Genomic DNA, 13,512 nt, shown 5'->3' on the forward strand with positions numbered 1-13,512 from the left:
TGCATTTTGGCAGAGCTTCTGAAAGTTTCAAGGTAATAAGCAATTGAGGACCAGTGACTAGTGGTTAACATGCTGATAAGCACTTCAAAGGATAGCAATATCAGATGGCACACTAACATCTAGCCAAGACAAAAATAACAAAAACACCCACCCCCCCAAAAACAAACCAAACTGAAAATTGAGGAGGAGGCCTTAACCTCTTCCCCTTCCAGACCTGGATCATTGTATCTCCTTCAGAGATATGTTCTAGAACTGCACTGTCCAATATGACCGCCGTAAGGGGCTATTTAAATTTAAATTAACTAAAATGAAATAAAACTAAAAATTTAGTTCCTTAGTCGCTCTAGCTGCATTTCAAGTGCTCAATCACCACATGGGGCTAGTGCTACCAGATTGGACCGTGCGGTGTTAAACTGTTTTGTAGCAGAAAATTCCACTGGGCAGGGTCATTCTAGAAGAGAACAGAAATGGAGATGTGGTGGGAGAGGGGAGAATGGGGGACCTGGTCTAGGCCTGGCTCAGCTTCACAGAGAGCACCTAGGTGGGGATGATGCAGTCTTCTTTGGAGAGAAGGAATCTTGGCAGGTGTGGAGAAGCCTTCTTAATTATACATTCCTGTTCTGTGAAATTCTGGTAAGTCCTCCAACAGGACAAATATCTTAGCCGACTGAGCCACCCAGGCGTCCCTCAACAGGACAAATATCTAAGGGTGTCAGGCTGCTATGCCCAGCCCTGGAGGACCCCCCAGCCTGCCTCAGTGGGGACATCCTGATCTTAAAGGGGACTGTGGGTTTCTGTCTTTCTCTGGTACCCAGTATCCCATGGAGGGGGTACCCGGAGCCCGGATGCCAGTGCAGTTGCGGGTGAAGCTCTGGTTTGGGCTTTCTGTGGATGAGAAGGAGTTCAACCAGTTTGCTGAGGGAAAGCTGTCCGTCTTTGCTGAAACCGTGAGTGCCTACTAGCCTGCCCTTGCCTGCCCCCTGTCCCCCAAACTGCGCTGGGCCCTACTCACTTCTCTTTATTGCTTACTCTCCAGTATGAGAACCAGACCAAACTGGCCCTCGTTGGGAACTGGGGCACGACAGGCCTCACCTACCCCAAGTTTTCTGATGTCACGGGCAAGATCAAGCTCCCCAAGGATAGCTTCCGCCCCTCGGCTGGCTGGACCTGGGCTGGAGACTGGTTCGTGTGTCCAGAGAAGACGTGAGTCCTGGGCAGGGAGGCTGGGGGGCCCCCTCTGCCCCGGTCCTTTCTCTGGAAGACCACAGTCCTATTAATCGCTGTCCTTGCACCTCCTGCCCCTACGCTGGTCACAGGGGCTCCCACTTGAACTCTTCCAGGGCTAGGGGCTTGCTAGGCGGCATTGTTTCTGGAAGGGCTCTAACAATGGGAAAGTCCTTTACTATTAAACTAAAGTTGGCCTCCATTTGACTTTGCATCCTTTCGTTGCCACCTTCTCCCAGAGGCCACAGCCTGGTTCCTCCTTCCCGTGCCTGAGGCTTTTCCTCTCTCTCTGTACCTCTCAGAACAAGGCCATCTGGCTGCAACACTGTCCCTACCCCTTTCTCCTCTCTCATTTCCTGTTTGGTTGATGTTCAACTGGGTTTCTTTCCTTTTCTTTGTTTAAATTGAGGTATAACATATATCAAGTACGTACGCAAATCTTAAGTGTACAAGCTTTGATCACATTTTACATTTCAACAACTGTCCACCTGTTGAGTTTCAGTGACACCCACCGGGCTTTTGGTGTCTTCGGCTTCCTTTCTCTTTTTGGTGTCTTTCTCTTTCTTTATCTTGGGTGCTGGTATATTCTTCTGTCTGGGAGTGTCTCTAGGTCCCCCGGGTCTCCTTTCACTCTCCACCTGTGACTCTCTGCCCCTCCTTTCCCTCTCCTCTCCACCTTCTTGTTGTTGGTGGGGTGAGGCTGATGCAGGAAGCTTGGCTGAGGCCCCGGGGTGCTCTGCTGGAGGCGGTGGGTGTGGGACGGATCTCTTCAGCAGAGGTTCTGACCCCCCCACCCCCTCCACCCCCAGGCTGCTCCATGACACTGACGCGGGCCACCTGAGTTTTGTGGAGGAGGTGTTTGAGAACCAGACCCGGCTTCCTGGAGGCCAGTGGATCTACATGAGTGACAACTACACGGATGTGGTAAGTGGGTGCTCCAGCGACAGGTGGGCTTTGCTTTCCTGGGGTCCTGGACCTTGGGGCTCAGGAGGGGCCTGTGGCTCAGAGAAGATGGGATGTTTTCTCCCCTGCTCTCATGTCCCCATCTTCATGCTCTGGTTTCCAGAGGGACGTGTGAGGTCCAGGGCGGATAGGACACTGATCTGGAGTCCCACCTGGGGCTTCAAGGATGTAGGTTGTCAAGTTGCATCTTTTCTGCTTCCCTGATGACATCTGTCTCTTCTCAACACTTGCCTGTCCTGTGTTGCCCTAGAATGGGGAGAAGGTGCTTCCCAAGGATGACATTGAGTGCCCACTGGGCTGGAAGTGGGAAGATGAAGAGTGGTCCACGGACCTCAATCGGGCTGTTGATGAGCAAGGTGGGCAGCACATGGAGCCCGGTGAGACATACCCCAGCAAGCTCAAGAGGCGTGCTGGTGGGACAGCTGAGTGCAGGCCTCGTGCCCTGGGGCACTGGCCTTCACTGGGCTTCTTCCTCTGGGGGACTTCCTGGATTGGCCCTCACTTACAGCTACAAATTAAGTCCATTATCACTCATGAGCCTGTGACTGTGCCCGGGAGGGAGAGATAGCCTCTGGAGAGATGGGGGACGGCTGGGCAGTGACCGACAGGTGCCCTTCCCCCAGGCTGGGAGTACAGTATCACCATCCCCCCGGATCGGAAGCCAAAGCACTGGGTTCCTGCTGAGAAGATGTATTACACTCACCGGCGGCGGCGCTGGGTCCGCCTGCGCGGGAGGGACCTGAGCCAGATGGAGGCCCTGAAGAGGGTGAGTCCAGCAGATGGTGGTGGTGGGGGCAGGCACTGGTTGGGCGAGGCCAGCTGGGCACAGGTGCACGCCTGTGTGCACAGACACATGCATGTGTGCTCAGGACATGTGTAAGGCACGTGGGCTCCCTCGAGATGCTCACAGATCACACCCAGTGCATGCCCAGCTGCTCACAGGTCACAGCACCCATGCGGATCATACCAGTACAAGCCCGGATGCTCACACCCAGATGCTCGTGACTGTGCAAGGAGACAGTACTTGGGATCTCATACAGACCCAGAAGGTGCCAAGACACATGGATGACCGAGTCTGTGGCCTGGGGTCCTGGAGGCAGAGTCCGAGACAGGGGTTTGGCTGCATGGAGCTTATTGAAGCAGGGTGCTCGGGAGTGCGGGGAGCCAGGATTCGGGCTCAGGCCAAGTCAGTTACGGCCTGAGCTGTGGCTTGGGGAGGGGCGCACCCTGAAGACCACAGAATCATCCTCACCTGGAGGCAAGGGGGCTGGGGTTTGTACCCTCTTGGTTGTGTCATTGGCTGCGGTTACTGGGACTGGGCTGAGGCCCATCTCCTCCCCATGGAGCCTGCTCCTTTCAGCCTGGGCAAGTCCCCGCTGGAGCTAGCAGGAGAGGATGTAGGCACCAGGCTGCTGAGGATGTACGCGCCATGTTGCCGGCTGGTGCCTCGGTGGCCTCGGTCAGCATTTACCAGAGGACGTGTCCGCAGTGCGAGCACACATGCCCACGGGCATGCCCAGATACCTACAGGACAGAGGCGTGGAGTGGGTACATATGAGTGAACACAATGCACGCACCTGCTCTTGGAGTCCCCCAGATGCCCATGTCCTGCACAGCCTCAGTGCCTGCCTCCGCAGTCCCTCTTGTGCCCTGTTCTTCCTTCCTAAGTAGGCATTTGAATTTTGGCCCAAGAGCCAGGCCTCCCCCAATCCAGGAGTAGCCTTTGGCATGACCCAAATTTCTTCCTTTCTCTTTGGGCACAGAGAATCTAGAGAGGGATGTCACTGGGTCCAGGGAGAAGCAAGGTTTTGGGGCAACAGACTGTTCGTGGTGCCATGAACCGGACAGACTCCACTCTCCTTGTAGGGGCACCCAGGGGATGGAGGTGAACCTTGTCAGGCAGGGGGCCTCGCCCGCTCCGTAACCCCCGACGTCCCTCCCGGAGAGAGATGTGGCTGCCCTCCAGGACTGGCTCTTGTTGCTTAGTTCATGGCCGGAGCCTGAGGGGCACCTGAGGACAGCGTCCGGTCATCAGCTGGATAAGAAGGGGCTTCGAGGCCTCCCTCCAGGCCTGGGAAAGGGTCCTCTCGAGGAAATGCCAGGGGGGCCCTCCACAGCTGACCTAGGCCTAGCCTCAGGGAGAAATAGCCTGGGGTTGGGAAACAGAATCTTCATTGACCCACTTCTATTTTTATAAGCTGGGATGTGAAGAAGAAAAGGGAAATGACAAGAAAACCTCGGATTCATGAAATCCACCCGTAATCCAAGTAAACAAACAGACCCAAAGCCCAGGGTTTTCATTGCTGCTTTAGCCTACCTGCCCTCTCCGGCTCCTCAGATCCCCACAGCCCAGGGAGCCTCTTCTCCCCCTGATTTTCCGACCTGGACTCCTGTCATTGCAGAAGCGGCTCAGGGCCCCCCTCCTCCAGGTGGCCTTCCCAGCTGTTCCCACCTGGAGGGTGCTGGTGTGGAGTGGGTGGGGAATCGTGGAGGGCAGCCCAGAGAGGGGAGAGGTGCCACAGGAGCCCAGCCCAGGGTCTCCCGGTGGGGCCGCCAAGCAGGGCCTGAGTCCGTCCTGTTGTCCCCATGCAGCACAGGCAGGCGGAGGCCGAGGGTGAGGGCTGGGAGTACGCCTCGCTCTTCGGCTGGAAATTCCACCTGGAGTACCGCAAGACGGATGCGTTCCGCCGTCGCTGCTGGCGCCGCCGCATGGAGCCACTGGAGAAGACTGGGCCTGCCGCCGTGTTTGCCCTCGAGGGGGCTCTGGTATGTCCCTGGGCCTGTGGTGGGTCAGTGAGGTGCGGCTTGCTTCCCCAGGGCTCTTGACGGCTGAAGCGGGAGCCCCCAGGATAGGACTTTGGAGGGAACATCGGCTGGTCACCTTGGCTTTGGTTCCTTTGGGGTCGCCTGTGGGGAAAGTGGATGGTAGTCTGGGTGTCCTCCTAATATAAAACAGCTCCTTCTTGGCACTGGGAGACCTGCTGCTTCTTTGTGTGGTCAAGGGAGAAGCAGGCAGAGAGGGTCTCGGTCCGACTGAGGTCACGGGTCTGACCTCTGACTGGAGCCGAGGGACCGGGTTCTCCTCGAAGAGCCTGGCTGCCACAGGGTGGGTCTGAGAGGCTTTGGCCTAGCCCCTGGGAGTAGCCAGAGAGGTCTGACGACCCCTGAATGTCCTTGGTTGGACACGAGTCCTCCTTGGTTGGACCGAAGCCGTCTCATGGCATCCCTGAGATTTTGGGGGAGAGATGTACCTCAGAAACTGAACCTCAGGCTGGTGGTCCTGACTTAGAGTACACTTTCTGGAGCCAGTAAAATTGGGGTCAGCTCCAGGTTACCAGGGTCTGGCTGATGTGTTTCCCCAAAAGATGAGCAGGCCCTTCCTGGACAGTCTGAGTAGGGTCATTCTCCACTCTGTTTTGGTCTGGGGATTCCTGGAGGTGGGAGGAGATGCCCAGCATGAGGCCCTTCCTCTGAAATCCAGCCAGGACTGCCCAGCCCCTGGGGTTTTGGACTGTGACTCAGAGAGCAGGTTCCACCAGCTTTGAAAGCTGATGGGATCTGAGTGTGTCCATGTGCACCAGTTTTTTTTTTTTGTGTGTGTGTGTGTGTGTGTGCATGTATGTGAGGATTTGGTCGGAGGGAGGACCACTGGGGCTTTGTCCTGAGCCAGGGAGTACAGAGGACAGGCCCAGGATCTGACAGGATGGATACGGGGAGGGGAATTGAGACTGGCGATGGTCTGAGGGGGTTCCATCCCTCTCAGGCCTTGATGGTGGGCCAGGTCCAGCGGTGGCAGTATGGGAGAGGAAACCCCCTGGGGGCCAGATAATGCCAGATGTCTGATGATGTCTTGGGGCCAAGTTGTGGGGTGGTTGGAAGGAGACGGCAGAGCTCTGGGCCGCTGGGCTCGTGCTCGGCTGGGCGGGAGGAAGTTGCTGTCCCAGCTGGAGCAGCCCCAGCTGGAGGTCTCATGGGGCAGTGCTGGTATGTGTTGACCCCCTTTGTCCTGTCAGAAAGGGCCTGGCCTGGGCACAGGGCAGGGCCTGGGGGTGGGCTTGTAGCTCCAGCTGAGGCGTGGGGGGATCAAGGCCTTGGCAGAGCTCAGAGTCAGGGTCTGAGAAGCCTGGGTAGGTACCCTAAGGAATAGAAACTCAGTGAAATGGGTTACAGAGAGAAAAGGAGTTTAAGGGCTCAGACGGACAGGAGAGCCCAAGGGGCGAAGCAGGCATTAGGTCTGGCAGGAAATGGGGGTTCGCCAAGTATCCCTGGGACTCTGTCTCTGACTCGCTCCTCTGTCTTGGCCTCATTCTCACACTGCTCACTCTGGGTGGTAACAAAGATGGCGCCGACATCAACTTTGCAGCCGGCAAAGCCCTGCTAGGTGAAAGAGCACAGCCCGCCTGGCATCCTCTGTTTCCCTCACAGCTGGAGACCAGAGGGGAGAGTGCTGTTTTCTCTATAATGCCGTGACAGTCTTGGGTGTGACTGACTGGCTCTCGTGGCCATGTGCCTATGCCAGCCTGAGGGTGAGGAATGGAATGTTCTGATTGGCCATGCCGGGTCATGCCCCTTTTCTGTAGTTGACAGCACCATCAGGATGCAGAGAAGAGCGTCTGGAAAGGAAAAAAAAAATCCCTGCAAACAGTGCTCGGCAAAGAGCTACTGCTGATGGCCACAGGACTCTGTTCAATGAGCAATAGGGAGCGGGTGTGGGTTGTTGAGCAGAGGAGTGCTCTGGTCAGAACTGGGCTTCAGGGCCGTTAGTCAAGTAGCCATGGAGGCTGGTTAGGGTGGAAGAGTGGAAACCATCAGGAGACCATCAGGAGTCTCGGTTAGTGATCTGGGATGAGGTGACCATCTGGGGTGGGAGCTGGGGGCTGGAGTAGAGGGAAGTACAGAGTTTGGGGAGGGTCAGATGGGCCCAGAGGCTCTGCTGGGTGCATGGTAGGGCTTCTCCCATCGCCGGGCCACAGGGTGGGTGGGGTGGGCCTGGGGCCACGATGAGTTCATGGTTGGCCCTGGCAAGTCTGACACACATGGTTAAGTGCTGTGTGAAGGAGGCGGATCTGGCAGTTGCTTGCCAGGCCGCCCAGGGCAGGGAGGCCAGGGCCGTGGGAGAGAGGACGCGAGGCCAGAGGTAGCCAGAGACACATGGGCAGCAGTGTGGATGGGTTCTGGGGCTGGCCAGGATCTGGGGGAAGAAGATGAGCAAGGCTGGGGCTCCACTGCCAAGCTTTCATGGCTCGGTGACTGGGAGAATGAAGGGGGGCACTTCCCAGAAACAGAAACCAATCCGTTTATTCTTTATGTGGGAGAAAATGTCGTGAGGGAGCATTGAAATCAGATGTCAAGTCAACAGACGTGGGGAGGTGGTTGATTGTGAAGCAGATGTGCCTTGCCTGTGATATGCAGCAGAAACCGACATAGGGAAGCCCTCTGAGTCCTAGGGGAGCTTGGCTGACACAGAGAACCAGGGGCAGACAGTGGTTGGAGAGGCTGGATCCCACAGACCTGGAATTGGAGGACACAGTTTTGGAAAGTCCTTAGGTGTGGCCAGCATTTGGACAGGGCCACTGGCCCATTTGACAGTAACTGTCTGGACCACTCTGTACTTCAGTGACTCGAACCTCCATCAGCACCAACACACACACACACACCCTCTCCTTCATGGTCACCTAGATGTGCTGCTGTCCCCAAATCTGCTGTCCTTCGTCCTGGGAGGTACTGATGGCACTGGGGCTAAGTCCAGCCTGCATCATGGGAGCAGATGGTAGGGTTCTCTGGGTGCCCAGACCCCGCTACTGTCTTGGTTGCTGGCCTTGTCCACTGGTCACTGATGTCTGCTGATTCTCTTGGCCGGAGCATGGTGGGATAGGCGAGGCTTCAGCGTGGAGCAGGTTTGGTCTGAATTCTGCTTCCTCTCGTTCCTAGCTGCGGACAGGTCACTTACCCTTTTAGCAATTCTGTTACCTCGTCTGTGAAAGTCACTGCATCCTAGAGTCATTGTAAGGGGGACCCACGTGACACGTGTAAGGAAGTGCTTCTCAGGCTGAGTGAACATAGGAGCGATGTGGGGGTCTTGTTAAAATGTGCACTCAGGATTCCGTGTCTGGGTGAACCCGAGAGTCTGCGTTTCTAAGAGGACTCCAGTGATGTCAGTGCTGCTGGTCCAAGGACCACCTTTGAGGGGCGAGGATGTGAGGCACGTCGGGCATCAGGAAGATGAGGGAGGTGGTCACATTGCCCTGCTCCCCCGCAATTGGATGCCTTTCTGAGAGAGGCAGGGCGTATCCATGACTGGGTGAAGGTGTGTGGCCAGGGTCCTAGAGAGGGGAGCAGGGAATAATGACGTGTTCTCCTTGCTTCCTGGTGAGAGAACAGCGATCTTTGCTTCTAACGATCCCCTGATCTGATGGTGGAGGCCTGGCCTGTGGGGAACTGTTGTCTGATGAGGAAGAGAGGCATTCCCATGAGAGTACAAATGAACCCAGTAGGATCTGCAACTTTGAGGTGCTGGAGGGCAGAATAAGGATCTGCCATGAATGCTCTGGCCAAGAATGACGGTATCTAATGAGGGAGGCTTCTTGGAGAAGGATGTTGGGAGGCAGACCTTGAAGAAGTCTAGGGAAGCACCGTGGGTGGTGACCAGGTGGTCTTCCCGGTAATCTGACATTTCTGGGCCAGCCTGTGGTGCTCCCTTGCCTCCTTCCACCCCTCTCCTGGCCCTCTGGTCCACCAGCAGGCTGCGCCTTGCTTGCCAGTTGCCCTCCTGAAGACATCTTGCTGGAAGGCAGGCTCTGTCTGCTCATTAGCACGGGCAGTCTTTCCCTGAAACCTTCTGCTGGGGCCAAGCCTGGCTCCCTCTGTGGAGCGGGAGGCCCTGGCTCCGTCTGCTAATCGTCTGCTGTCTCCATCCCGAGCATTATTTTATTTTCGTATTATTCTTTTTCCAGCTAATATCCTGGCATTCCCAAGGACACCGGTTTCATAATCTTCCTGGCGTTCCCAGGGAGCTGGGAAGCAGAGCACAAAGCTGCTATTATAGCGCATTCCGTCCAGCCTCCCTCTCCTCGCCCCACACCCCTTGCTGCCGCCACCGCCGGCTCCCACCCGGGCACCCCTGCCCGACGCCACCGGCCTCTCTGGGAACTCTGGTGACGGCTGCTGGGGTGAGCTCACAGAATCCATCCTGTCGCCCTTGCCCTGGGCCTGCCCTCCATGCGCAAGGATTTTTCCAGAGCCCTGCCTCTGTGCTTGGCCCTGAGTGTTAGGAAGGGTTCTCTGAGATGCCTGAGCCTGGGCAGGAGGGAAGGAGACAGAGACTCGGCAACATGTGCTCAGAGCCTTGGAGCTTTTTAGAGCCGGAAGGAACTTTCATGTTCGAAAGGTGCTCTCCACCTGGCTTTGGATCCCCTTGAAATTGGATGCATAGTTGTGGGTGTGCGGGTGTGATCCGTGTATGCAAGTGTGTCTGATGTGTAAGCACATGGATGTTTGCGCACACACAGTATGTGTGCAACATGCCCGTGTGTGTGATATGTATGTGCACATGTGTATGAATGAGTACGATGTGTGTGCACGTGTGATAACGTGTGTATGTGCACTGTGGGCGTGTGTATCTGTGATGTGTAAATTCTGGCTTAAGGTCTGTGGTTTTCTCCAATTCTCAAGGGAATTTGGGAGCCCAAAGAGGAGAAGAATCACTGAAAGCCATTTTACCATGTGCCAAAGATCAGGCTGAAAGCTTTTGTGCATGGTCTCTTTTTATCCTCACAGTGACCGCAGAAGACTGCGTTCTATTATTATACCCATTTTACAGTTGGGGAGACTGAGGTTCCATAACTGCACTGTCTAACACAGTAACCACTAGCTGCGTGAGAGTATTTCAACTTACATTTAAAGTTATTAGAATAAGACAGTTTAGTTCCTCAGTCAACCGGCCACATTTCAGGTGCTCGAGAGCCACACCAGGCTCATGGCTACCATATTGGACCGTGAAGCTATAGAACAGTTTCATCATTGCAGAAAGTTCTGTTGGACAGTGCTGTTCTAGAACAACTCTGAGCCCCTAATATTACTCCAGAAGAAACTGAGGCCTGAGAAGGGGTTTGCCCACTGGCACAGTATGAGTCAGTTTTAGAACCAAGACCAGACAATGGGCTTTTCTGTCCTCTGTCCCCAAGTTCATATTCCCCATATTCCCACTCCCATTAGGGCATAATGTCCTCCTAGAGAAGGCCCTCGAGTGGGGTCCTAGGGAGGGTGCTGGGCAGCTGGCTGGAACCCTCGGCTGTTGGCATTACTTTTCCCATGCAGCCATGTGGCTTGGCTTCCCTGGAACAGTAGGGCTGCTAGAGGGGAGCTGGCACCGCGACCCCCACCCTGAGAAGCCTCCGGTTGGTCGTCTGAAGTCTGAGTCCTGACCAGAAGTGGAGAGGATCTACGGAGACAGGCCTGAGATGCCAAGCCCCAGCCTAAGGGCAGAGATGGGCAGCTAGGAGTCGGAAGTGCTGGGAGGGGGGTCAGGGAAAGGCTGGTGCCAGAGAGGAGTAATTTGGGATTTGAGCTGCCTGGAAAGGAGGTCAGATGTGGGTGAGGAGGGGAGGGGCCGTCTCTGCACCTGGATGAAGCCCTGCTGTACGCAGAGTACCCGGGCCTAGTTCCTAGAGTGGGCACTTGGACCAAGGGCAGCATCCGGGAGGTGAGAGGGGTTTGCCTCATTAAGTAAACCAAATCCCCGCTGGGTCTGCTTAGGTGGGGGAGGTGATTCCATGTTTCCCTGGATTCTGTTTCTTGAATATGCTAATTGAGCACCTGTTCTATACCTGGTTTTGTGCAAGCAGGAGCTAATTGGAGGCTGGCTGGCCTCTCAAGCAGGGGCCTCCCTGCCCCTCTTGCTGCCCCCCCATGGAAGGACCATTTGGGTAATTCCTTTAAATTGGTGGACCCCAGGATCTGCCTCACTCCAGACTTGGATGCTGAAGTCTGGAGGGTCCAACTGTGTGTCTGTGTACCTGGGACAAAATGCCAGCTAATGGGGATGCACGGGTGCCGAGGAGTGTGTGTGTCACAGCTGGGCAGACGCGGTGGGGGCCCCGTGTGTGTTATTGTAAATGCACTGGGGTCTGCATCCACAATTGCTAGGGTGACCCTATAACTTATTGTCCCAATCATGCTGGGAAACAGGCGTAAGCTGGGGCCGTCCCAGACAAAGTGGGATGTACGGTCGTCCTGATTACGGAGGCGCTCTGGCATGGGGTAGAACCTGCTTGAGCGTTCTCTGCAACCTCCACATTTGGACACATGGGAAGTCAAGAGGGGCACGTGTGCACGCACACACTTGCATACACACAGACGCCTGCGCCAGCCCACACGTGGCACCGCGGATTCTCCAGGTTTCCTGATTCCATTCCCAAGCTCCCCGGGGGGCTGGCCGGTAGTTTTGCAAGGATTTTTGCAGCTGCTTCCAAGCCCCGGCTCCAGCTGTAAGTTACATGGGGTTGCACCGCTGCCTGCTATTCTACTTAAAGTTGCAATCAGCCCTGATTAGGAAGGGAGGTCTGTGTTCCCGAGTTCCCTCTTTTAAAGTGTTCTCCTCCTTCGGCCTGGCCTGCTAGCCTGTGTGGGCTTTCCCTGGAAGTTCAGGCTGGGCGGCCAGGGCAGTGACGTGGGCCCTGGGCTCCCCAAGGCCCTGACTTGGCGCTCAGCCCTGTCCTGCCCTGGAGCCCTGCTCAGGTGCTGAGTTCTGATGGGGAAGCTGAAGCTGGGAAGAGCCCGGAGGGGCTGTTGGGGGGCCCCCCGGCTCTGTCAGTTAATTTTGCTGTGCAACCCTAGGGAAGGCATTGACCTCTCTGGGCCCCAGTTTTTTCACTTTCAGGATAGGGCTGATAACAACACAGCAAAAATAATAACCTCCCCTTCCAGAGCAGGGGTCGGCAAGCCTTAGCCTACAAGCCTAATCTGTCCTTGGCCGTTTTGCGTAGACAGGGCTTTATTGGCAAGTGCCCGGGCTCATTCGTGTCTGCATTCTGTGGCTCCTGTCCTGCTACAGGGGCAGCTGCCCTGCAAAGGTGAATGGATTTACTCCCTGGCTCTCTCTGAACAGCGTTTACCAGCCGTTCTAGAGCATGTGCCTGGGCCAGGCATCACCTCTGCCCTGTTTGTGTATTATCTCCTTTCATGCCCCCCGTAGTCCTGGGAGATAGGGTTTATCACTACTCCCAGCTCACAGATGAGCAAACGGAGGTACAGAGAAGGCAGGTCATAGTGATTCTAGGGGTGTTTCCTCACACGAGCGTTAAGAAAAATGCTATGGATAACGGTGGGGTGGTTCAGAGTTTATAGCATACTACCCTACGTGGCTGTTGGTTATTTGGTTGTCCCAGCAAAGCCAGTAGTGAGGAAGAGGTCCTGGCAGTTCACCCTAGGGCGTGCTGGTCAGTGCTTAATAGCTGGTTCTCCAGAAAATTAAAAAAAAAATCCAAAAAACAAACCCAGTCTGGTTTGTAGTACTTGCTGGTTTCCGCGGTGTAAATATCCCCGCTGTGGCCGATTTCGAGCTAGCAATGTGACATCGCTGAGTGGAGATGGGAGGAGACGAGCAATGGCAGGTGGTCATATAGTATTTCCAGCCCACAGATATATTAGATGTAAATAACCTCAGGAGCGGAACAATAGTCAAAAGTCGTAAAATAATTAAGAAGTGATGAGTTTGAGTATTTATCACCTTTTTTAAAAAAGATTTATTTATTTATTTTAGAGGGTGGGGGAGGGGTGGAGGGAGAGGGAGAGAGGGAATCCCAAGCAGGCGCCACGCCCAGCACAGAGCCCAAAGCGGGGCTTGATCCCATGACCCCGAGATCATAACCTGAGCCGAAATCATGAGTCAGATGCATAACTGATTGAGCCACCCAGGTGCCCTTATCACCTCTGTTTTTTAAAAAAATTTCCATAATTATAAGTTTATATGATTCAGTTGTTACAAATGGCCGTGTTTAACAGCCAGCTTGCAATATGCCTGAAAGCTTACTAATCTGCTCTTCTGAGCCATGTGGGCCAGCTCCAGCCCTTACTGCTCTGGGCGCCCTGGTCCTGTTTACATAAGAGATAGTAGCAGCAGAGTGGTACAGTGCATTCTTCCCAATAGCTCTGTCCCCTGTGCTCTCTGGGTCCATCAGGCACTGGAACTGAGCCCTTCCCGGGAAGCCAGGAGGGCGACTGGCCCCTGAGACCCACCTGCTTGACTCTGATGGGACGGAGGGTGTCCCAATAGCCCCCTGAGATACTGCCGAGGCTCTGTTGTTTCCTTCCTGACCATCATGGTCT

General features: G+C 55.2%; 1 protein-coding gene across 22 annotated transcripts in view; it reads left to right on the forward strand.

The window, feature by feature from the left end:
- Positions 1 to 13,512, forward strand: part of DYSF (dysferlin) — a 204,938-nt gene that overhangs the window by 96,151 nt on the left and 95,275 nt on the right. For all 22 annotated transcript variants that reach the window (XM_081833664.1, XM_006727994.3, XM_081833669.1 and 19 more), the window contains 6 exons: positions 816 to 947; positions 1,037 to 1,203; positions 2,034 to 2,148; positions 2,438 to 2,543; positions 2,811 to 2,953; positions 4,780 to 4,953. In XM_081833664.1, coding sequence (XP_081689790.1) covers positions 816 to 947; positions 1,037 to 1,203; positions 2,034 to 2,148; positions 2,438 to 2,543; positions 2,811 to 2,953; positions 4,780 to 4,953 — 837 coding nt within the window. The remainder of the gene's footprint in view (positions 1 to 815; positions 948 to 1,036; positions 1,204 to 2,033; positions 2,149 to 2,437; positions 2,544 to 2,810; positions 2,954 to 4,779; positions 4,954 to 13,512) is intronic.

Source organism: Leptonychotes weddellii, chromosome 10 (genome assembly GCF_054177405.1).
Source record: "Leptonychotes weddellii isolate Sample4059 chromosome 10, ASM5417740v2, whole genome shotgun sequence".
NCBI lineage: Eukaryota > Metazoa > Chordata > Mammalia > Carnivora > Phocidae > Leptonychotes > Leptonychotes weddellii.